Raw genomic sequence first — 25,813 nt, forward strand, 5'->3', positions numbered from 1 at the left:
CATATATATATATATACACACACACAACTCAAGGTTTGTACACAAAGTACTATCTGTAGAAGTACTGACGGGATAATAAATCTATGTTCTTTCTTATATTCAGTGCTGTCTTTAAGTATTTAAAAAATAATTTTACGGATACAAATCAGTGCCTACTTCAATAGCCAGTGAGCATCAGCTCATTTAGTTCTGCTGCTGATGACCTATCAGGTGCTGAGGACCTATCAGGTACCAGGCATTGAAGTCAAGACCCACAGACCCAACGGGGAGTGAGTTCCCGCAGATCTCTGCCCTCATGGAGCTGACAGTCCAATGGAGGAGATGGGAAGGGTCCAGATCCTGGAAGTTCCTGTAAGCCTCCTTGAGAAGTTTGTGCTTCATTTTATGGGAATCAGAAGCCCCTGCCTGGGCTAGAGGTGGGGAGTGACAATGCCTTGCGTGGCCCCAGGAGGAAGCTCAGCAGCTGACAAGTAAGCAACAGTAGAATGGGGTCAGTGAAAGCACAATGCAGATAGAGCACCGATGAAGAGGTCAACGCTCTTTTCCTGAAGCCTCAAGATCTCAACCCTACTGCCATGACCAATGTGTGTTGGAGGCGTGAGCACAGACCCCTTTGAACACCTGCCAGGATCTGCATCTTTCACAGAAAAGGCCTTTCTCAACTCTCAAAGTTTGCCAACTGGTGTTGACCTAACTCCAGGAAGAACACCCACTACACACACACACACACACACACACACACACACACCACACGCTCTGGTAGAATCTTCTTAGCCACCAGATACCCTGCATCTAGAACACATAGTGGGTGCTCAATATATACTTGATGTTATTATTAAACCTCTCTGAGCCTCAGTTTTCTCATCTGAAAATTTGGGATAAAAAATATGTGTCTAGCAGGTGCTGTGAGAAGAAATAGTATATGTAAAGCACATGACACCGTGCTTAGTATTTAGCAGATTAGTTATAAATAACGAGTAGCCATCATTATCATCATTTCTAGGGATAACATCGGGTGGTTGCTCCATGACCATTTGTGGTCACCACTGGCCATGCTAAATATAGAGGCAAAGCACAGTACCTGTTGAGAGACTGGTTGTTATTGCACAAATCAACAAAGCAAGGAGAGGACTCAAGATAACAGCCCTTGACATTCACCGTGTAGAAGGTCCAAGGACACTGGCTTCAGTCGTGACTGAGTAGAAGGCAGGCGGGTAGTGACACTGCACCACCAAATAGCTCTGTAGGATGGCCATTCACAGAATAGAACGCTCTTCCATTCCCCTCTTCACTAGAGACATTGGAGGCAGTTAAAGGGTGTGCCAAGACTCCCCCAAACTCAGGACACTATCCAGAGAGCAAGGAGGCTAACAGGTTGTTTCTTTTGGACTAGAGTTTTTAAATTTAAAAGGAATGTATGTCTATAGTTTTTTTGTGTGTTTTTTTTGTTTTTTTAAATCAAACAGTACAAGAGGGTGTAAATAGCATTCCTATAATTCCTATACCTTCAGGCAGATTCCCCAGAGATAATCACTGTTATTTCTTAGATTCTTTTATGCATATACAAGAATGTAGGCATGTTTTTTCACAGATGGGATCATAAAAGTGTTCTGAAACTTGATTTTTTACCCACTTTATTTATCCTGAACATCTTTGCACATCAATATATGTAGTTTTACCTCATTTTTAACAACTGCTTTATTCATGAATATAATTTAATAAATAAGCCACCAGATCTGGATGGCTTAACAGAATGGAAGGTTATTTCTCATTTATCTAAATCCAGGTAGTGGTAGGGAGTGTGTGTATTGGGAGGCGTGAAGCGTTCTGATCCTAGCACTTACTAAGGGATCCAGGATGACCACGGCCCAGCCAACTTCCACATGTGACTTCCATATACTTGGTGGCTTCTAAGGTCACGCTGGGTGTCGACATCCAGCTAGCAGACAGGGAAAGAGTGTGGAGGAAGGTGAGGTTTGTTTTAAATGAGCCAGGCCTAGATGTGACAAGTATCACTTCTGCCCACATTCCACTGGCCAGAATTAGACTCCCTGCCCTAGACTGGTAGTAGGAAACGGCCTGGCTGGACAGCTGCTTCCTACAACTCAGCACTTGTGTCAGGGGAAGCACAAACCTTTGATGAGCAGTTAGCTGCGTCTGCGACAGACGTCCTGTAGGAATATACCCTCCTTTATTTCAGCTTTAGGAGGCTGGCTATCCTCTTTCTTTTTTTCTGCTTTTCTATTTTTGTCAAAGGCGAAATTTTAAAGTGTGGAAAACTATTACCTGGGAAAAAGGAAGAAATAAGAAAATGGATACCTATAGAGTATGTATACACTGAACCAGGTTAGGTGGGGGTAGGCAGGAGACACTGGCAATGAAAAGCCTTAAAAGGATGCATCTTTGACCCAGGAACACTTGTTAGGATGTTCCCTGAAGACATTAGTGGATCACTGCTCCCATTGTATGTTCAGAGATATTTATAATAGTGACACACTTATTTAGGTACCCAAAAATAAGACCTGTTTAAATTACGGTGCATCCATATAATGGAATACTATGCAGGTGTTTATAATTGCGTAGATACCTGCAAACTTAAAAATATGTCCATATGTTATAAAACATAAGATTCCTAAAAGAATGTAATCTTTTTAAAACAAATTGATTACTTGTAGCAATGAGGCTAGAGGACATATATTAAAATGTTTACAGAATTTATCCTTGGGTAGTATGAGTGTTTTTCATTTTCTTCTTTTACACCTTTATATAACATCTCAATGTTTTTCATTAGGAAAAAGTGAAGCTATTTTCAACTTGAAACAAACAAACTTTTAAAAATGTAGATAAAGGGGATTGGGGCTTAGAGGATTGAAAGCAAGTACATGAGTCAGACCTGGCCTCCTGGACCCTGCCTGCCTGCCTATTGGGCCTGTCACCCGACACTCAAATTGCTATCAGAAGACTTTTCTGTTGAAGTGACTGGCTTTTGTCACACCACCCCCAAGTTATAATGGGAGGGGAGGGCGGGCCTCGGAGCACTCAGCAGCAGCCTCCAGCCTCCGCATGGGGAACACCGTCAAAGCCCTTGTGGCCTTTATTCCCGCAGAACGCTGCCAGAACTTCGTGGTGGGAGACCTCCGGGAGATGCCGCTGGACAAGATGGTAGATCTGAGTGGGAACCAGCTACGCCACTTCCCCGTGCACGTGTGCTCCTTCCGAGAGCTGGTTAAGCTCTACCTGAGTGACAACCACCTCAGCAGCCTGCCTCTGGAGCTGGGGCAGCTGCAGAATCTGCAGATCCTGGCCCTGGATTTCAACAACTTCAAGGCTCTGCCCCAGGTGGTGTGTACTTTGAAACAGCTTTGCATCCTCTACCTGGGCAACAACAAACTCTGTGATCTCCCCAATGAGCTGAGCCTGCTCCAGAACCTCCGGACCCTGTGGGTTGAAGCCAACTGCCTCACCCAGCTGCCAGATGTGGTCTGTGAGCTCAGTCTCCTTAAGACTCTGCATGCCGGCTCCAATGCCCTGAGTCTGCTGCCAGGCCAGCTCCGGCGCCTCCGGGAGCTGCGGACCATCTGGCTCTCGGGCAACCTGCTGACTGACTTCCCCCCTGTGCTGCTTCACATGCCCTTCCTGGAGGTGATCGACGTGGACCGAAACAGCATCCGCTACTTCCCCAGCCTGGCCCACCTGTCAGGTCTGAAGCTGGTTATCTATGACCACAATCCTTGCAGGAACGCACCCAAGGTGGCCAAAGGCGTACGCCGCGTGGGCAGGTGGGCAGAGGAGACGCCGGAGCCTGACCCCAGAAAAGCCAGGCGCTATGCTTTGGTCACGGAGGAAAGCCAGGAGGCACAGGCACCTGCCTTGCCTCCTCCGCGCCCTCCTGCCAACTCCTGAGGAGCTTCAGTGGTAGGTCAATGCCAAGAACCCAACGCTAGCGTCTTCTCTACTAGAGTGCAAAAGATTGCTCTGGGACATTTGGGGTGTCTGCCAGCGGTGGTTGATGGAGTCAGATGAAATCCCTAAATCACACCAAGAAGAAAAAGTAGCTGGCAAACATCTCTCCCAAAGGTTAGTGTGCTGTAGGTAGCACAACTTCTTTACCAGAAAATCAGCCTCTCCAAGCAGGTATTTTGAAACAATGAAGAGTGGCTGGTCATGAGGCTCGTGAGCTCCTCCAATAAGGTACCTTGTTAGGCAGCCTGTCTCCAGCCCTTTGCAGGATTTATGTTCTTACTATGAGTGACCACAAACAGCAATGAATTAAATATTACTAATCCAGGACACTTTAAAAGGACATTTCTACCTAGTCAATCAGACTCACAGACTGTTGTTGCAAAGGCTTAAGATGAAGCTTTTTCTCTGTTTAGCGAGTGCTGAGAAGACCCCTGATGGAGAATGCCTCCTGGTGGAGCCCAGCGACCACTTTACACTTGACAGTGGCTCGTGCTGCCTTAGCTCAGTTTCCCTAAAAGGTCTGACCCAAGGTCTGCTCTCAACTGCTCTGTTCCTCACAATATTTGAAGTCACCTAGAGAGTAGAACCTCTGGCATTGTGGTCTCATTAAAATCTAGCCTAGTTGTAACCCTGGTTGCTTCTGTGGAGCACAGCCCTTCCATTCACTCACATTAACGAACCTGAGCTGAACTGAATCCCCTTTCACGGAGAGAAATCACATGTCCAGAATCATACCAGGTTAATGGCAGTCGGTGAGAAACCTGTTCCCTTGAAACAAGCATTTGGAAATCTGAATTGCAGGTTGTGGTGTGCATAGGAAGCTTCTGCCTCTAGCCTGTGTCTCTGCCTCTGTTCTGATTTTTGTAGACAGGGTCTTTTGATGGTTAGTGTATAAACCTCGTATTTTGGCCAATATTTTTTTGAAGTATGTAAACTGGGAACTTTTCTTCTTCCCATGAATACATCAACTTTAAAGAAACTGCTGTTAGTGGGTGATTTAATAGCACAATCCTTTGTTCTTGAACCTTTTCAGCAATCAAGGATATCGTGCCATCTTAACTAAAACTAGTTAGCTTTTGAAACGTACTTTTGCCATAAAAGCATCTTAACCCAGTAGTTTGGTTCTAAAATGACTACACAGCAGACTGTTTTCAAGTGTTTTCCCACCACAAATAATTCTTGCTAAACCAGAGGAAATTTCCTATCACATAATCTTATCACCACCTCCAGTCTGTAGAGTATCTGTAAACCACTGATTAGACTGTCAAAGGATCCCTTCAATCATTAAATGCAATCGTTTGTCAAACATTTAACTCCTTGAGTAATGAGTCCAGATTTCTATTAGACAGCTAGAATTTAGTCTATTTTCTCATTCCTAATGACTGAAAGTACACTCAGTTGATGCCAAAAACTTTGTGCCAACAGAACTGCTTTCTGCCCCGTACCTATTGCCAGCCAAGAGGGCTCTGACTTCCTTTTGACCCGGGTCTTACCCCTCCCAAGATTAATTGGCCCAACTTTTCCAGTGTAGCTGCTACAGCCATCAAACAAATTGAAGCCACATGACCTATACAGAGTTCTCTCCTAATGAGCTGACGGGTCTGAATCAAATGTCAAATTATAAACATTTTGGCACACAGTAAAGCTGTTTTCTTCTAAAATAATCAATATATAACAAATAAACATTTTTTTAAACACTATGGTTAAGAATTCACCACTGCTTTTGCTATCCAAAAATGTTTTCACTATAGGGTTTCAATCAACTTTATAAAGTAACTCTGTAAATGCATATTTACATTTCCATTACCCTCTGATGTTTTCTTGAAATTCTGACACAAAGTTAAAAAGAGGAAAATGTTAAAGCATCAAATGTAACTTGACTCATGATTTTAAAATGAAACCTAAAGTGTTATGCATCACAGGAAAATCTTTTCCAGAAATTTGTATAGAATTTTAGCTTCCAGAAATACAAATGATGCCAACTGAAATATTTAACATAGATTCTATGGAGATGAACCAGTTTTTTTCTTTTGTCCTAAAATACATCACTGTAATTTCACTTAAAAAGTGGGACTGTGCCCTAAAAATCAACTAGATTCAAATTTTAACTAAAAGCACATCGACAATAACCCGGAGGCAGTGTAAAATGATTAAGAGCACGCACGGCCTTCAAACTACCTGAGTTCAAATCCCAGCTTTGCCATTTATTGGTCAGTTACTATCTGTGTACCTGTTTTCTCATCAATAAAATACTAAATTTCTAGCTTTCAGGTCACTGTAAGGATTAAACGAATTACTAAAGAACATAGAACAGTGTCTGGCAGGTGCCAGCTGTTTACATACCATGTTATTTTACTGTTATACCACGTAGCACAATACTTATATTTACCCTACAGTTTAATTCAGTTTGAAGGTAAAAGACATATGGCAATAGAAAAAAGTTTTTCTTTCAATAAAATTTTCAACAGTATCTACAGACTTGAGTATTAAGAAATATAATTGCAATGTGGTCAAATGCTTCTGGCTTACCTAAATAGGAAAACACATACACATGATTACCAAGGATCTAAATGAATATACTTCGCCCTTCCCATTATCTTAGAATCAGGAAAATCACCAAAGTACAGTACGTTCTCAATGTCGTCGATGGGTTCTACAACTATAAGTGAAATGACAACAAAACCAATTTTAACCATAGGCTATTTGATGTAAACAGGAGCTAAGTTCCTACACATCTCATCGTTATAAAGAAACGATGTTGCAACATTAGAGGAACTGCTATAGTCGAAAACATGACTATTCCTTGACACGAAATCCATGTGTGAGGGGCAGGAAGCATCAGATGGAAGACATGGGTTGGGAACATGGGTGTTACCTGCTAGACACTTTACTTTCGTCACCGTACAAAAAAAAAAAAAAAGCGCATACGTCTTGTAACCTCACTACTATAGAAAGGGTATTAATGCTATTAAAAACCAACTAAGTTTACATGCTTTATTTTCCTTTTGGACTGTCCACCTCTGGAGAACAGGAAGCAGATGTTATTTATCTTTGAACCCCCGATGCCTAGAACAAGTCTACCAAGTTACCTGAATTTTGGAGATTTTATCATGAGCCCAGACCACAGACAGGGGGACCACCACTGTAGATCAGGTACTACCCTCAGGGTTTTGCCCAAGTTAATTCATACCATGTTTCCCCGAAAATGAGACCTAGCCGGACCATCAGCTCTAATGTCTTTTGGAGCAAAAATTAACATAAGACCCGGTCTTACACTGTAGAAAAATAAGACCGGGTTTTATATTAATTTTTGCTCCAAAAGACACATTCGAGTTGATGGTCCGGCTAGGTCTTATTTTAGGGGAAACACGGTACAACCTTTCCAATACCCCTTTGAGAGAGGGGTTAGGTACTGCTCACAATTTAAATGAGGAATCTGAAATCAGGTTTGCTTTATTCTTCATATTGAGAATTTGAAATGTTCTATAGTAATTCTGATTTTAAAAAGGTTAAGTCCTCTTTCCATCCTCTGTTCTATGGATGTCCTAACACATTAGGTACAAGGCAGACTTTAGAAAAGGAGTCTGTATAGAGAGTATTCTATTTGACTTTTATCACTATCAGTCAGGGCTCTGGCAAGAAAATGCATTTACCCCACATGGTTTACACAGAGAGACTTTAACAAAGAACTATTAGTAGACAGGATATTAAGGGTGGGGTGGGGTGAGGCAATGTTGAAGTCGTAATACTGACATACGCAAATGAGCAACATACGCTAACATACAGCTGAATGAACAAGGAACAGAAATGTTACCCAAATCCAGTAAGAGCTGAGAGCCGTAAGACGGGCTGCCCAGCAAAGCTATAGTGGTACATCTTGCAGGGATATAGCCACTTCAAGACAAAAAAGAGCAAAAACAAGAAAATACTGACTCCTCCTCCCCATATCCTGCCAGGGCCTTCTCAGTTAACCAGTCCACAGGAAGCTGTGAAGTAGTCACCAAGGGGAAGCCCCATGGCCTCCAAGTAGGCAAAGAATGCATCTCCTGGCTTAAAAGAATAACCAGCACACTCCAAAAAACAAAATACAACTGAAGGCTACTAGGATAGATTTAAAAATTCTGAGCACTTAGACAATTCTCTATGCAGTAACCATAAATGTTATATTCCAAATTTTAGGGGAATTTCTACTTCCATGTCACAAAATTCTTACTAAAGAACACTGCTTTGGGGCAGGCCCAGTGGCTCAGGCAGTTAAGAGCTCCATGCTCCTAACTCAAAAGGCTGCCGGTTCAATTCCCACATGGGCCAGTGGGCTCTCAACCACAAGGTTGCCGGTTCAACTCCTCGAGTCCTGCAAGGGATGGTGGGCTCTGCCACCTGCAACTAAGATTGAACACGGCACCTTGAGCTGAGCTGCCTCCCAGATGGCTCAGTTGGTTGGAACGCGGGCTCTCAACCACAAGGTTGCCGGTTTGAGTCCCGCAACTAGAAACAGGAACTGGACCTGGAGCTGAGCTGCGCCCTCCACAACTAAGACTGAAAGGACAACAACCTGACTTGGAAAAAAGGCCTGGAAGTACACACTGTTCCCCAATAAAAGTCCTGTTCCCCTCCAATAAAATCTTAAAAAAAAAAAGAAGAGCAATATTATAAAATAAATAAATCTTTAAAAAAATAAATAACACTGCTTCATATTTGCTAGTTCTTAGTTAACAGAAACTTCATTCTAAAACTCACAAATTAAGAGGCCTAGGTTGGAACTTCATCTCTGAAACTGAAAACATTTTAAAATTTGGTATCTTGGGATATCTAGGGCTATGACAACAAAACCTGTAGAGCTTTGAAGGATATGAATACAAATAGGGAGAGGCATTGGTGTGTTGTTGGATGTAACAATTAACTTCCCATGTTTGTACCTCTTTTTAGATGAACATTAACTGGTATATCCTTTGAGACCTCTGGAGAAAATGTGCCCAAGTATACTTTTAAATTCCTACTCCAGGCGATCTGGTCCCTCAGGATAAATGCTTAAACTCATCGCTCCCCCTGACACCTCTGCAGGTTTTCTTGGTCATATCCTTACCTGCTCCACCTGAGCTGTGGGATGAAAACTGTTACCATGTACAATACTTTAAAATATTACACAGCAAACAGTACTGCTAGTAATGTTTCTAAAAGTGAAATATCAATATAATTGTTAGATGATCTCAGAAAGTTTCTCCTTCATGTGAATGTTTCAGGACATAAACTAGGATCAACAAAGAAAACCAAATTTTTCCAGTTTTAATAGCTTCTACAAAGTAGTATTAAAATGTTGAGACAAACTTTTAGACAAAAACAAAAAAGGTTGGTTTATCAGTTTCTTTGAAAATCCTTTTGCTCTTCTATGGGAATAAAATGTCTTCCCATGGTGCAAGCAGAGCGATACCCAGTAAAAACTTAGAACCTATTGCTGGGCTTTCTCATTTTATTCCTTGTGCATTCTGCTATACACTGATGTATAAACCTCCAAATCTAAATTCACCATTAAACTCAGTACATATTTATACCTATTCTCATTCTTTCTCTAGAATCCTTTTGTTAAAAACAAAAAAACCCTGTCAATAATCACCAAAAATGCTGGAGTCTAATCCATCTTTTGAAAGAGAAAATTACCCTATAAAGCCTCAGAGGTGCTTGAAGAAGCCTGCAACAACGAACATTTAAAATATGACTCTTTCAAACTTGAAGTAACAGAAACCACCATAAGTTCTTCCTATGTAAGAGACAGTACTTAGACGACACAAAATGAGTGCTAAAGACTAGGGTACTTTCACTAAGTAGAAAATAAACAGTTCATTAATAAAGGTTATGTGTAATTGAGAACCAAAAGATTAGTGTATGTTTATCACATCTGACTTGGACTTACATTAATCAAGATAATTATTTCATAAGTGTATAAGGTCAATCAGTAAACTGGAACAACTCTATACTTAAAGTATAATCATTCATTCGCATTAAATAGAGTTATCAGGGCAAAAATCACTTAGACAGGTAAAAACTAAGTAATTGTTCAATTTTTTATTTTGATGCACAGTGAAAGAAATGGACTTTTCTATCAACTGAATTTTATGGTAATGAACAGCAAATAAATTAGACCCTGTTAAAATAAAAGGTCAGCTAAATGAGCTAAATGTCCAAACTTAAGGATATAAGAACCATAGATAAACTTTGATTCCACAGTCTTCTTTAAGTTGAAGTCTTTAAACACAACTTTGCTATGAACTGGTCCAGAGCACGACAGCACACAGGAATGCTTAACAGGGGTGGTGGTCAGGGACACGTTTCCTGCAAGGATTACACAACATACACTTCAGAAAAAAGTCAATGGCGAAACTGAAAAGCATGATTGTAACCAAAGGTTTATATTAAATACAAACACAACTAGAATCCTAATTTTATTAAGATAACCCAATTTTCTATAACAAGACGTTTCTACCTCATTACTAACATCCTTCAATTGTCATTTTATTAGGAAAAGAACATTACAAAACCGGTGGAATATGAAGGCCTGTAGTTATTTAGCAGTTCTCAACTTCTCATCCAAACGACCTACTTAACAAACACATATTCTCCAGAAAACGGTTAATTCATGTTTTCAACTAATGTATGTGCCGGGGAATTTTACTAAATTAGTCAGACAGTTTTACGCAGAAGTTATAAAATCACAAGGCTTTGGGTCCTCTAGATGTAAGTCTCTGGATCACTATTCTAAGTGAAAAAAAAAACAAATGCCAATAGATAAGCTGGTGATGGGGTACAGTAACTCACTATAAAATATGCCAACAGCACCTCTCACATCTTAGATGCTAAACTTATTCTCTGGTAACCATATAGTGAATCGCTCAGGAAGGGGGCGTGGTAGGGGTACTAGGTCAATTTTTTTACTTAATGCCTGTTCAAGGAGGTAGGGCTTGAGAAACACTGCTTCTAGAGGCAAGCACAACCGTTAAGAGAAGCAGAAAAAGCAGAAAAAGGGACCCAAAGAGTACAGCATACTGGCATCATACAAAGAGAAACCCTTTCAACCTCAGTCGCTTATGGGAGTATGACTAAAGGATGCTAAAAGATGTCACTAGAGAAGTTACCAAGCAGCTGTCACAGGGCACTGATATGGAAAACGAGTCCCCTGGAGGTTATATTCACTAGTATGAAAAGAAGTCCACAGCCCAGTATATTAGAATTTCTATTATATTTAATAGACACAAGCCTCTAAAGTGTTATCAGATCAAATGAGGTATTATAGTGTGTATTTCAAAGGAGACTGAAGGTGCTGAATTATTGCTAAGATTTCTGAGAGTAAGTGTGGCTATGTAACCTTGACCCCAAATCAGAAAAGCTTAATTACAGAACTCAGTTTCCTTTCACTATCATTCTGCTGAAAGACAATGGAAAATATAACTGCATTTAACCGTCTTTGGTGGCATGACGACTTCCAAGAAAACTTTCTGTCAATTTCTCTCTCCTTCCCTCACCTATTTTCCATCCAAAATATGAGTGCTCCTCATTACCCTACCTCCCTATACCAGGAGCAGAGCAGTCCTTTCCACTACACCACAGTAGATTTAAACACCATTTCATCTGTTCTCTCCACACCCAAATCACTATTTTCTACTTTCCTTCCTCTAATAGTATTAGGATAGCTGACATAGAGGAAAGCCAATGAAATGAGTACTGCAGGGTTCTGCACACACACAAAACCCTTTGTAACTGCTAAGTCAATTGAAGGTGTAATTTCCTAGTAGCATTCCTACTTCCTGCCTGCTATGAACTCTCTGCATTCCTGTCTAAAACCAACTCCTGCTCTTGTTATCTGATCTCCCATTCTCTCTCACAGCTACTTAAGTGGACAGCTCCCCTCTTCTGCATCCATTATTCCCTCTCTAGGAAATTCCTCACTTAAACCGAATTTTCACAGTAAAAACCACACCTCTTCTAGTTACTACCCTGTTTCTCTGCTCCCATTCACAAGACTCCCCCCAAAAGCAGTACTTTCTCCAAGTCCTCTTTTCCTGTGCCATCCACTCCACTAAAACTGCTTGTCAAGATTACCAACGGCCTCTGTTATTAAACCCAATTTCGGGGTCAATTTTCAGTCCTTATCTGAACTTGACCTATTTGCATCATTTTGGCAGTTAATCAGTCCTCTTCCCTAAATCCTTTCTTCATTTGGCTTCTGGACACACATTCCCTTGATTTTTCCTCCATACCTCCCCAACCTTTAAAATTTTATATTATGGAAAATTTCAAATATATTTAAAAGCAGAGACTGTATCATAAATCCTCATGTAACCATCACTCAGTTTTAATAATTATCCATATTTACATTCCAGTGTCCTTTGCTGGTTCTTAATCTTTCCAAACTTGTAACTGGAATTCTCCAGTGCTCAGTCCTTAAAATCATGTCTTTCTTTAGCTACATTCACTCTCTTGGGGACTCAACCAGTCTAACGGCTTTAAATACCACATATAGGCTGGCAACTCCTAAGTTCATAACTACAGTTCCAACTTCTCTCCTAACTACAGATTCAACTACCCAAGTCAATTATCAACAGGCATCTCAAATATCCCAAACTAAAATCCCTTTCTTCCCTCCCAAAGCCTTTCCCCTACCAGATAAGAGAAACATTTCTTTCTACTGACAAAAACCTGGAATTATCCTCAATTGCCTTTCCTCTCACACCTTATATCCAACCTATAATCAAACCCTGCTGGCTCTACCTTCAACATATCTTTTACCAACTCCTCCTTACCACCTTCCCTTCCCTCCTAGTCCAAGCCACCATCCCTTCTCACCTCCTTGAACCACCACTAACAGGTAAAATAAGTGGTTTGGATAACTACTAATAAGAACAATTAAAATTAACTTTAGCAATTAAAATTTTCAAGTGTTAAGATTTTCTGGCTATTTAACTGTTTTTGTGTGAATGAGTTTTTAAAAAAATTTGACATCTTGGAAACGCTGCGGATATAGGAATATGTACTCTGCTCATTATATGCTTAAGGATGTTCACACGGAAAAGTATACCCAAGACAAAATGACTAGAGCCACCCATCACAGTAAAACAAAAACATCAGTTCTTACTACACACTTCTGTCCCCAAGCTCTCTGGTTTGTGACTTTTCCAAGTCTGGCTCTTCATGAGCCCTTTCAATCCTGAGTGCTAACCTGTGTAATCACAACCTACTCCCTTTTCTGGCTTAAATCTAAGAGTTGTGATTGCATATTTTAAATAACTTGCATAATACTTTTATCTAAGTAAAAATGGCTACACTTTCTATCAACTACCATTATCAATATATGCCGCTACCTATTTTTCTGTTTCCGTATTAATAATTTTTTCTAAGAAATGTTTTATGAAGTGCTACAATACCGTGGTGCTGCTTTGATAATATTGTCCACACGCAGAATCACCTCTGCCGCTTCAGCTGCACTCAGAAGAACTTGTCGTTTCACTTGGAAACTTTCTGTTATACCCAGTACTGCCATATCACCAATAGTACCTTCCTTCATATCTAAAAAGAGACAGTAATTTACTAAACAACTAGTTTTAACTGAAGCAGCAAAACACCACTGACTTATAACAAATAAAACTAATCCTGTTACGAAAAACAAAATTACAACACCTAATTACTTAACTCTCACTCAAGATAAAGCCTTTTAGAAAACCAAAAGGTCAACTACTAATTATTTGTATCAATGGAGGGCAACTATGTCAAATAATGAAAAATTTATACATAACACTAAATCTTCATCCACATACATATGTAAAATTGTTACAGAAAATTTGCTGATCACTAATTACCATGGATTCTTCGAACTGGAAGAGAGAATTTAGAAGTCATCTATTTCGCCTGTGAGAGTTCTACTTCATCTTCAGATTACCCATCGGCTCTTTCTTGTGCAGTGACTGGACTACCTACCCCCCTTAAGACTATTCCTATAATATCCTGGGTAGTTTATTGGGAAATTCTCCATTCTAAATTAAATCTGCTTTTTTGGCCACTCTTATCTATGTCAGAGATCTGCATTCAAGAATGTCACAGAGTAAGTTTACTGTGAAATTAGGAGTTACTGGTGATTATAAGCGCTATAGAAAATTTTACACTTATTTCAGAATATATTGTATTGTTTATGTAGTTAAATTCTGTATTTATAAAAAACGAGTTACAAATCTTCTAACTAGACCTACACTCCTTATGGAACAACAAAGTTTGGCAGTGTGGAGAATATGAAGTTAAAACATTTTCCTAGACTATATAATGGTTACAAAGCAAGGGCCACAGGAGTCTGTTTATATGGTTATTACAAGAATTCATCTTTAAAAAAAAGTAAAGAACTTGGTACAGAGTTATTCTTAACAAGTACAAGTTTCCAGCTGATCTCTTACCCAGTCCAGCAGTTGTAATGCCTTCGCTATGGGCAGCTCGGAGCTGTGCCACCAGATCTGCACTGTCATAACCTGCATTGTCAGCTATTATAGTTGGCAACTATGAAGTGAAGGAGACAAATGGTAACTATCTATTGTAGTATATATAATTCATTTACTCCTAACTAGCATAGCTTTTTAAAAGTATACATTTGGAAACACTGTAAAATCTGTTTCCTTTTAATTACTGCTCATAAAGACAACAAACTCCAGCATCAAATTTAAAAGTGGTATGAACCAGTTCTTTTTCTTAAAGCTGAGAAAATAAACATTTTCTGTCCAAGACAGAAAAATATATTCACTTAGAACCCATCAATACCAATAATGTTTAAGCTCTTATTTTTATAAACTTACCATTCTCAATGCTTTAGCGTAAGACTCCATTGCAACAGCTTCTTTACCAGGTGTTTTATTGGCAAGCTGTGTCACAGCATGAGCCATCAGCATCTCAGAACAGCCTATGGATTAAAAATCCAATAAAATATCATTATGCTCAAAAACACTGAATTATTGACTTCCTTTAAGATACATCGAGCATTTTAAAATTAAGTGCAAAGGCAATAAAGTTTCTGTAAGAACTATTAAAACCACTTACAATTTATACTATAAAGAAATGAAATATGTTTAATGTTTTCCAAATGCTTACCTCCTCCATAAACTGTTCTAGAATCCTTCACAGTTTGGGCAAGAACACAAAGAGCATCATGCAAAGATCTTTCTGCTTCATCTAAAATTTGTTGAGTGGCACCACGCAGAACAATAGTGCAAGCCTCACCTAATGTTAAAAAACAGTATGTCCCAATGAGCATTTAATTACAAAACATAAAAATTTGCCTTCTATTATTTATGTAAGTATTGGTTGTATTATGTGGTTTTGAAACTGGGTATGTCTTCCACTGTTACATTCTCTTCGCTAACAATCCATGTTCATAATAGTTCTAAATTATCTAAAAAACTATGTTGAAAACGTACTGTTCATAAAGGCAAGATTAATATAGGGCTGACCTCAAAAAGATTGAAATATACGTCATGTTTCACAAGAATTTAGACACATCATGTACTAGTAACTACATTAACTGTTTCTCTCACTTCAACAGAGCCTAGCGAAGATTTAGGAACCTAAATCAGGATCTACGTGACTACTCACCAAGGGCTACCCCAGAAAAGTGAATGAGCTTATCTTCTCCAATCATGACTTCCTCGATAAGCTTGCAACTTCCAAGCTTCACTAGTTCTGGGTGGTCAAAGGTAGAGGCAATTTCACCACCTATGAACATATAAATATACATTAATTAAATGCACGACAGGTTTAAAATTTGTTTTTTTACCAAGCAGTAAATGGACAGATAACATTTTTTAAGTTGATTACTTACTATATACCAAGCACTCTTTGAAGCACCTCGTATGAATTGGCAAATTGGTCTTCACAACAACCCAAATGGGGTAAGATTCATTATTCCATTTAGAAATGATAAAATTGAGGCAAAGAGATGTTTAGTTTCCTATCCAAGGTTACATAGCTTGAACAAATATGGTGAAAATGGGATTCAAACCCAAGCAGTCTGGCTTCCGACCTCTATGCACACACTGTATACCACTACCCCCCACAAAGGTAAAGGTTAAACTGAAATCTCAACCTTTAAGTATGAATTTAAATTCAGATTCTCTTCTGAATCTACTGGTCTAGAACACCAGTACTTTTATGACCCAAATTCCCAAAACAAAACATGAAAATATTTGACTAGTACTATTATGTCAGCAGATGTAGATTTTAGGAACAGCTTAAAATAGTAAGCACTTGATATCTACTAATTATCACAATAACTGAACTGCCAGAAAGCCCCAAAAAGGGGAAACTGAGACTTTCCCAGAGCAAATTTAGTAAGATGTCAAAAAGTAAATTCATTTTACTCGTAAGTTTTATTTCTATTCATATTTCTCTTCCATCTTCCATGCTATAAACTGAAAGGATCAGCCATTTCCTTTCCTGGTCCTTAATTAAGCAAAAATTAAGTTTCCATTTTAAAATCCTTTTCTCTAGTTCATTACAGTCTTAATAAAGCCGATTCCCTCTATCATCAACCAACCTCTTTCCCTACTCCTGATAAATCTGAATTGATGCTTTATATCTATCTGACAATAAATTTATAAAAAAACTCTGGTCTTCCCAACTCTACTAATTTGTATTCGTATCTGTGTAGCTGAAGTTCTTTTTGCCTGGCAAATTCCTGAGACTGCTTTGGTTTCTAGGTATGAGACATAACAGACGTTCAGGACATCGTATCCCATAAATGAGACTAACTGTGCTTTTGAGAATGTTCTCTTATCCCAGGCTTGCTCATCTACATCTGCTTACAAGATATTTCTTGAATCTGCAAGAACCAATTTCACATATTTTGACAACATAAAAGCTAATAAAGATGGGTGCCATGAGGTCAACTTCAGTTGGTGTGTTTGGTGCAGTAAATTTTCTTCTGCGTATGTGGCAATTTCATGTATCAAGTCCTTATGTGAACTTACCCCACGAATGTGCTATCATTCACATTTCTTATGTCACCTTTAATTTTATTGCATTAAAGGAAGAATTATATAAACGAGCATCTTAAAGTTTTATCACCTTTAGCATCAAATATGCAGTGGCTTTTAAAGAACACTAATTAGAGCAGGTAAACCCAATTCAAAGTAATTAATGAAAGGAAAACGTCGTTTTATATCAGAAGATTATATTCTCAGATTAAACCAATTCTACTCTCTGCGTTAATTAGTATCCTTTAATTTTTTTCTACTACTCATGGCAGTTCCAAACTAAATTCAACATCCTGGTGGCTTTACATCTCCAACCCCCCTCTCCTTAATTTTCATTGCCATATCCCAGACCAACTTTCCAACCTACTCATTCCAAGGACCTGAGAACTGGAGGACAAAGGTTTTGATACCTAGTTTTTCATGGGCTACTTAGAGGTTACTTTAAAACTCGTTACAGCAGAAAGCAAACAAGTTGCACTCAATGTCATGTTGATGTAGACACCTTATTTGTAAACATTATTCCACACAACTGGATTATGTTACTCATACCTCTACTGAAGGGTGTTAGACTATACTAACTTTTCAGCATGCATCACTAGATTATTTCATACTTATTTCAACATTTATTACTTTCAGAAATTTTAAAATGTTAACAAAAGTAACATTTAAGTAACTGACCCACTCTTTGGCATATAGTAGTTATGTGCTCAGTAAAGGATACTATTATCACTATACTACCATACATGGCATTAAGCATTAAACTACTCACTTAGCAGTAGAAACAAATGAATAAACTAGGTAAGACATAATGTTCTTTTTTTTAAGATCTAGTTTATATAGACTTTGTGACTAGACAGTGGTCTTATAGATTTGTAAATACCATAGTATGTATCTTTAAAACAATGTAAGAAAAAGAAATCTCTACCAATGGCAAACTCAGCCATATAATTTGGTATTCTAAAAATAATGCAAATAAACTAAAGAAATCCAAAAAGTATAAATCAGCTTTCAGAATAACTCTGTGTTTAGATTCTAAACTCTTTAATGGGATTTCTTTGCACTTTCAGCAATGAGTTACATACACAGTTGACACCCCAATAATATGGGCTTGAACTGTGTGAGCCCACTTACAAGTGGACTTAAAAAACTAGACTTGTGTTCAAACCCGTGTTATTCAAGGGTCAACTTTTTCCATCACAGTTGGGAATCCACTGATGTGGACGGTTGACTACAGTTAAGTTTTTGTGGAGTCAAAAGTTATATGCAGATTTTCAACAACACAGGATGGGGGACTGGTGCTCCTAACCCCCACATTGTTCAAGAAGCAAATGTACAAACAATAAATCCAAGTGTGATTATTATGTTAGAAATTAATGCCTTTTTCCCATACCTGTGACAAGAGCCAGGCGTTCTACACCTGCAAAATCTGCATGTTCAATAGCCATAACACCCGCAGCACCAAAGAGCTGTTCAGGATAATTATAAATTAATTGCCTGTAAGTAAAATACATAAAAACATTGTTACTTCACAAGATAAAATACATTAGACTAAAACAAAAAACAACAACCCATGGAAACATTTTTACCTCACCAGTAATCAAAGAAATGCGAATAAAAAAAAAAGATACCATTTTTTAGCTATAATTTACAAATTATAATACTAGTGCATCCACGCTATCATTAAGAACAGACTTTTTTTATATTGCTATTAATAGTATAAATCGGAAAACAATTCAGCAGTAATACACCAAAAACCGTATCAATGTTCATATGCTTTAGTTCCACTCCTGAGAATCTACAGCAAGAAATTAAATATTAAAACACGTAATATTTGCAAGAATTTTTCTATAAAATAAAACTTGCCAATGACCTCAAGGTCCAATTACAAATTATGAAAAATTTCTAATTTTAAGTAAAAATATATACTGTTAGATTTAAAAAGTTACCAGTTTACAGCATATGATCACAACTAAGTGAAAAATTAAAACTAGATGGTACACAGACACACAATCAACACTAATAAAGGAAAGAATTCCTGAGAGGTAAGACCTCAGATTTTGTTTCTTCTTATACTTTTCTATTTTCCAAAATGAGATGTTACTTTTACAATGGGAGTAAAAGACATCTGTTTAAAAGCTTTAAGTTAAAAAAAGCCAAAAAACCCCTTTTTTATAATTAGCATAATGCACAGCTAGGCAAAATGTCTTATCAGATTCACAAATCACATAAAAGTTTAGAAACTTACTTTTGAAAAGCCACAAACATTTGGCCTTCCAAACAATTTTTCATCAAACATCTCTCAAAGTTAACTACAGCCATTTCATTGAAATGTGCTGTTCCTCTTGGTATTTTCACCATTTAAAACAATCAGTAAAAGCCTTACCTAAATGGGAAAAGTTTACACTTTTTCATACAAATTAAAGAAAAATCACAAACTCTTTAATACTTTTCATCTCTTCATTCTTGTTTTATTTCTGTGCTGTTAACTTTTTGCTACTTCAAATGCCCATCATTTAATATGGAATTAATTCTCTCTTCCAAATGTATGTGTACTATAGTCAAAACTAGTAACATAATCTGCCAAATCAGAAAACTATTACTATTACCATAAAAAGGTTCAGTAAAGTATAATAACATCACTAAAATCATTATTATGCAAATGAATTGCTGTACTATTTTTACAATGGAAAAAAATTCTAAATAAGCCACTAATTCAAAAACCTGTTCTTAAAATCGTTCATGATATTGTTAGCACAAGAACACAGACCTGTTAATGAAGCAATTTATCCCATGTTTAAGAATACGTTCAACTTTCTCCTTCATTTTTTCCTTTTCTGCATGTTCTATTTCGGCAACCTTTGCTGTAGAATCAACTCTTACCCTGGAACCAAATATCTAAGACAGAGGAAAGCATAAAAATAGTATTTTTATTACTCTTAAGAGTCCCATAGCATATTTAAATATTTTTATACAAATACACCAAAAAATGTGTTTGTGTATATATTTACATATTCCAAGCTTTTTAGTGTAACTGATTTCCAGCCTGAGTTTACAGCAGCTGGCAATTAGAATTTCAAGAAATTTAAACATACCTTTATTTTGTCTGTATCCATACCAGTATTTGCAATAAGAATTTTAGCATTTTCAATTCGCTTTGGTTGATTTACTCCAATTTTTTTATCCAACAGAAAGCCTACAATATAATGGTAGTATTGTATTAAATATGTCAACGTTGAGTTAATAAATCTTAAGAAGTTGCCTGTTCTATCAAATTACTTTCAAAGAATGCATTTAAAACTCCTGTAAAGCATTCCACTAGAACAGTAATCATAAAAATCAATTTAGATCATTTAAAAAAATATATGAAACAGAAAATACAAGAGCACAGCACAAATATTAAGAACACAGTAGTTTGAAACTTTTATATCAGATACACAATATACTACATACACAGGTATGTGGGTTGCAATATAAAGACATTAAGTCCTTTCACGAGCTTAAAACACAAGAAAACAAGCTGTGAGGATTCAGATACACAGGGTATTGCTAGAGATTACTGGACTTTTTAAAGAACTGAGGCTGAGGCTGGTGCTAAAATGAAAAAGCTATGGACGATGGAGTCAGACACACCTGGCCCCAATCATTCCTCTGCTGCATACAGGCTATGTAAGCAAGCTTATTCATCTGTAAAGCAGGAATGTAACCAGTGGCAGAGGTATTAGTTACCAGCCTAAGGCCCTGTGGATTTAGAATGATCAAGTGGACACAGTACTGCCTCTCTCTCTAAGCTTCTTTTACATGCATATGTAACTTATTTTATTAAGCCAGTATCATCCTGGGTTTTCTGCTCTATTAAGCTGAACCTAATTCTTACCCACCGGGTCAATATCATAACAAATGAGATTTTAAGTAAAATTCCTATTAGAGCCTGGCACAGAACAGACATTCAAGAATAGTAGCAATCCTTGTTTTAATTATCTTTCCCTACCATCAGCCTATTAGAAATGCTACACAGCCCTTGTATATAAACTCAACCAAGAGTATTTTCAGAATTGTTACTGCCTTAAAAAATATAAATGATGCGCAGCAAGACCTAGACTCTTAAATCACTGGTAAAGCAGAAATTGTAAAGCAAAACTTACTTTTTTCCCTTTCTCTATAAAAGATAAAGCCTACACCACTTTCTATGGGCCATTTTGTGACGTAAATAAAATGTAAAGGTACTTGGAAAATTCCTACTTTATGAACAAAATACACTAGTACTAGGGAAGCAGCAGTTGCTAAGGCTCATTTATCACTCTTTAAGAACACCAAGAAGTGTATCAACATCTGCCAACTAAATGATTTGACTTAACCCAGATCCTCTGGAGAACACATGTAATCCTGGAAAACACGCCATTTGAAAACAGCTGACTTCCAATTTCTCTTTATTAATGACTGCAAATAGCTTCATGGTATAAAGTAAAATCTAGATATTATCAAAGAAATGCTGGGGTTGTATGAGAAGATGAAGCACACTGTCAATATAACAAATGGATTAAAATGACAAAAATGGTGACAATGTAATTGTCCTTAAAGTTCTGGCTTTATAAAATTAGTCCCAACTAGTTAAAAATAGGATTCACTGAGTACTTAGCCCTTAACATTCCATCAAAGCTTGTTTTCCCATGTTCAACATATATATATATACATACCTTCATCTAAATAGGAATCTGCCAGACTTCCTCCTAGCTTCTTGATGATGTGAATTGCCTCCAGATTTCCAGAGCCTTTCAGTCTGAGAACAGCTTCTACAGCTAGTTTAGTAAAGTGATCTTTGTGATGAGTAAGAAGTTTTGAGGATAATGTTGTTCCTGCAATGTTCATTAAATCTTGGCGAAATTTAACTTCATCAGAACTAAAAAACAATCAAACAAAAAACTTATGACTTTCTAAAAATGAAATGCTTAAATTTGCTTCTTCATTCTCAAAATGCTTCTTCAAAGATATCACCCTATTTTACTTTTCAACATTTATTCAGATACTCATCTGTCAATAGATAATTTCCCCCCAGCCAGTCAGAGCCCATGTGAAAAATTAAACCTTACTATCAGTAAGCAAGAAATCCAAATTAGATACTATTTTTCCCCACCAAACTGGCAAACTATTAAAAAACACAAGCGAACAAGAGCGCCAAATGCTGTTAAGAACATGGTGAAACAGGAACTGTTATACAGCTAGTGGAAGTGTAAATTAATAAAGTCTTTTCTGGAGAATTACTTGTAAATAAAAACACCTTTAAAACACACACGTCTCTTTGAACCCAGCAATACTTCTTGAAACATTTTTTTGGTAACAAGTTTGTACCTTATAAAGCTAAAAACTGTCAAAACACTAATCTCCAAATATAGATAGGTAAATTATACTGCAATAATATAATCAAATGCATACCTCAATTAAATTACAGAGCATACTGACACCCAGAAATGTGCTTGTCATTCAACTACGTTCAAGAGACTACTAAAAACCCTCTAAACAATGATAATATTTGTTCTGTTTATTGTGATTATATAAGCAAAAACTGGAAACCCAAACTTGAACTTTAGGGGCTATCTCTGGAGGGTAATGTGGGGTTCTTCTGTTGGGGCAGGATGAGACAGCAGTGTTATGTTTGTGTATGCTTTTCTTGTTTTCTAGACTTCGTGCATTGAGTACATTTTGGAAAGAATGTTAAATGTTTAAAACACTATTATTTTGGTATACCAACCCATGATCTACTGCAGAATTCAAGAGAGCCTGTCTTGCTGCCTTTGTGGCTTCTCTCCAACCAGCTATGATGGTCTGTGGATGAATCTTTCTGGCAATTAAAGATTCTGCTTCCTATTAATAAACAGTGGAAAACACTTGTCAATAGTGAAAATGTAGGAAGTAAGGACTTCATTACTTCTGACATTCAAAACCGCAGTAGCAAAAACCAATTAATAAAATGAGGTTAGAATTGCTCAGATAGTCTTACCCGTAGCAATTCTGCTGCTAAAACAGTAACAGAGGTAGTGCCATCACCAACTTCATCATCCTGAACCCTTGACATATCTAGAAAAAAAAGTTAGTTAACTCATTTATATCTGATTCTGCCTTTTAAATTACTTCTCTGTAGCTAAACTAATTCTCCAAACATACCCACTACCAATGTAAATCTCACTTATCTAGGTTTTCTCACCTGACAAATTCTTTGGAACTTTTCAGTCTGAAATGCAACAATTTTACTATTAATAATTACATGGCACTCCAGAAGCTTGTATTTTAATGACAATAATCAATTAAAAAACGGACGTTAAAGGAAGTACAGCCAACATAGCCTATTTAAAATATGTTTCAAAATGTTAACAAAAGAGTATCTCCAGACTCACCAACTAAAACTTTAGCCGCTGGATTGTCAACACCAATGTTCTTCAGAATAGTTGCACCATCATTGGTTACCATAAGAGAGGCATCTCGTCCACTGCTTAACAGAATTTTGTCCTAAAAGGAACATATTTGGTTCAAGTTAAGATACAGATACATCTTGAAGAATGCACGGGTCAATCACTACTCTCGTATATTGTTAATGTGTCAACACCCTAGATGGCTATTTGACAGTACCCATTCAAATTTTTGAAATGCATACACCCCACAAGCAAACCCTGGTATCTAACCCTAAAAACACTAGAACAGGGCAACATGAACAGGTTGTCTCAGCACTGTAATAGCCAAAACAATGGAATAAAGTGTCCCTCAATACAGCCATAAATATAAACTATAAAATAATCAGGATGCTGAATATGATTTGACACTTAAGAGGCAGTTAATCATTTACACTGAAAAGAATTTTAACAAAGCTACAGAAAAACTACATATACCTATGATAAAACAAAATGTTACCAGTACATATGAAAACATGTAACATGTAAGATACACATATATCTACGTAACATGTAAGATACACATATATCTACATTAATGAACAAAAATATTGGGAAGATTTACATCCAACCGGTAACAGTGGTTGTCAGTGGGGAGGACAGTGAGACTGGGGATGGGCACTGAATGGGACTTCAGCCGTATGGGTACTGTTTTGATATTCAGTAAAGAGAATATATCCACGTCTTCCCTATATAATTAAAGTTTCAACGATTAAAATGCATCAAAAAAAGTATTATTTACTACGTACATTTTCACTAAGGGCTCTAAAACAATATCAAAACAAAAATTCCCTCTTTTTCTTACCATGCCCTTGGGTCCCAAGGTGCTCTTTACCAAGTCTCCAATAGCGATGGCACCAATAAAAGAAGACTGGAGTGAAAATCAAAGAAAGAAATTGTCAAAATCAGCTTGAGTCTTAAAATGGTAAAAGTACGATTTTATCTTTCAAACAATGAGAACAAGGCTCACCAGACGAGCTGTCTCTGCTCTCTCTTCGTCAGCTCCAGCCTTGAAGATGTTAACGGGTGCAAGGGAAAGGGACGCCTAAAAAGGAAAAACAAAAACCGGTGTGAATGCCAATATTCTTTTAACACGTATACTTAGATGCCTTCCATTAGACTTACAAATAGATATGTAAGAGAAAACTGATGTACAGAATAGTGGACTTTTTCCAAAAAATGAAGCTCTCCATCATCAGGGCAGTCATTTAAGGGGGAGGAGGGACTTCTAAAAGCTGTATAGGAAAGCAACCTTGCTTTCTGCATGTACAAGTGCTCTAAGAATAAAAATTACACACGAACTCTTAAGTATGGCAAGACTCAAGATGACTTGAATCTAAGGATAGGCAGGCAGGGGTTGTAGGCCACTCGCAGGACAACCGCCCAGCGGGTGAGTGAAGGGAAGAGGCCTAGCTTCCAACAGGCCGCTCCAGGCTCCGCCCCGAGAGGGAGGGCGGGGCCTGTCTCGCGGACCCGCCCGGAGCACTGGAAATTTCTTCGCTAAGGGTGAGCCCCAGGTCTCCCGGTTCTGGGGCTTTGGAGAAGCGGTGTCAGAAGACGCTGGCTTGGAGGCCCACCCTCCCCCTGGCCTGCACCGAGAGCTCCGCCAGCGGCCTGTGCGCAGGCCGCACGCCGCGGCCCTCACCATGTGCGGCGGTCCCGGGGCACAGAAACAGGGAGCCCGAGGCACTGGGAGGACAAGAGGGGGCGGCAGGGCACGGCGGGGTATGGCGGGGCATGGGCAGGGCCAGCGGGGCCAGGCTCACCATGGTTCCAAGCAGTTCGGCACACACGCTACTCCCTCACAGCTCGCGCCCGGGACCAGAGGGAAAAGAAGCCGGAAGTGACGCCTCACGCTCTACCGTAAGGGGCGGAGCCTCGGCGGCGTGCCGCTGCGGCCTAGCGCGGCTCGCGGAGGAAGGGAGGAAGTGCCATTTTGAGTGGAGCCCTGCGGGTCTTAAACGCAGCCCGTCACATTGGAGGGGCGCGGCCTAGCTTTGTGCTCCTCCTCTCCCTGCGGCGCCACCTGCTTAGGGCAAGGAAGCGGGGGTCTGACGTCTTGCTTGAGGCCGGCAGTATTGGGAGTAGAACCCCGGAAGAACTAGAGACGCTGCGCCGCCGGGGTTGCCATAGTAGCGGAGTTTCTGCTGGCACGTTTTTTCTTAATCTTTAAAAGTTTGCCTTGAAGTACCACATATATATAAAGTGTTATGTACTAGTAATGAAAAACAACTCACCAACTTCGTCACCTCCTCTCCCAGAGGCAACCACTCTCAACTTTTCAGCTTTGTTCTGCAGTGGTTATTTACCAACATATTCCTAAATAATATTTTCATTGCTATTTTAACTATTACGAGGAAGACATATTTTATTTTATTGAATTTTAAAACGCTGTTTTTAATTGGATGTTGA

At 38.4% G+C, this 25,813-nt stretch overlaps 2 protein-coding genes across 2 annotated transcripts; one reads left to right on the top strand and one right to left on the bottom strand.

Moving 5' to 3' along the window:
* Positions 1-3,014: 3,014 nt before the first annotated feature.
* LRRC10 (leucine rich repeat containing 10) lies at positions 3,015-6,430 on the top strand. Its single transcript, XM_019748928.2, has one exon. The coding sequence runs from the start codon at positions 3,064-3,066 to the stop codon at positions 3,901-3,903; it is 840 nt and encodes a 279-aa protein (XP_019604487.1). The 5' UTR covers positions 3,015-3,063; the 3' UTR covers positions 3,904-6,430.
* A 3,581-nt stretch (positions 6,431-10,011) lies between these two features.
* Positions 10,012-25,298, bottom strand: CCT2 (chaperonin containing TCP1 subunit 2). Its single transcript, XM_019748983.2, has 16 exons — positions 25,168-25,298; positions 24,372-24,446; positions 24,207-24,272; positions 23,351-23,462; positions 22,957-23,033; positions 22,708-22,820; positions 21,656-21,858; positions 20,054-20,154; positions 19,729-19,856; positions 18,352-18,455; positions 15,583-15,702; positions 15,082-15,210; positions 14,790-14,893; positions 14,397-14,496; positions 13,380-13,521; positions 10,012-10,293 (listed from the first exon to the last, which is right to left on the bottom strand). The coding sequence occupies exons 1-16, from the start codon at positions 25,168-25,170 to the stop codon at positions 10,263-10,265; spliced, it is 1,608 nt and encodes a 535-aa protein (XP_019604542.1). The 5' UTR covers positions 25,171-25,298; the 3' UTR covers positions 10,012-10,262.
* Positions 25,299-25,813: the final 515 nt, after the last annotated feature.

Source organism: Rhinolophus sinicus, linkage group LG02 (genome assembly GCF_036562045.2).
Source record: "Rhinolophus sinicus isolate RSC01 linkage group LG02, ASM3656204v1, whole genome shotgun sequence".
NCBI classification, from domain to species: Eukaryota; Metazoa; Chordata; class Mammalia; order Chiroptera; family Rhinolophidae; genus Rhinolophus; species Rhinolophus sinicus.

Bases quoted from the DNA above. Each gene is read 5' to 3' on its own strand.
- LRRC10 (XM_019748928.2), top strand. From the start codon at position 3,064: ATGGGGAACACCGTCAAAGCCCTTGTGGCCTTTATTCCCGCAGAACGC.
- CCT2 (XM_019748983.2), bottom strand. The intron at 23,463-24,206 runs GTAAGAAAAAGA...TGTTCCTTTTAG, and splicing joins CCTTGGGACCCAAGGGCATG to GACAAAATTCTGTTAAGCAG. The intron at 15,211-15,582 runs GTGAGTAGTCAC...TTTTAACATTAG, and splicing joins CTTTTCTGGGGTAGCCCTTG to GTGAGGCTTGCACTATTGTT.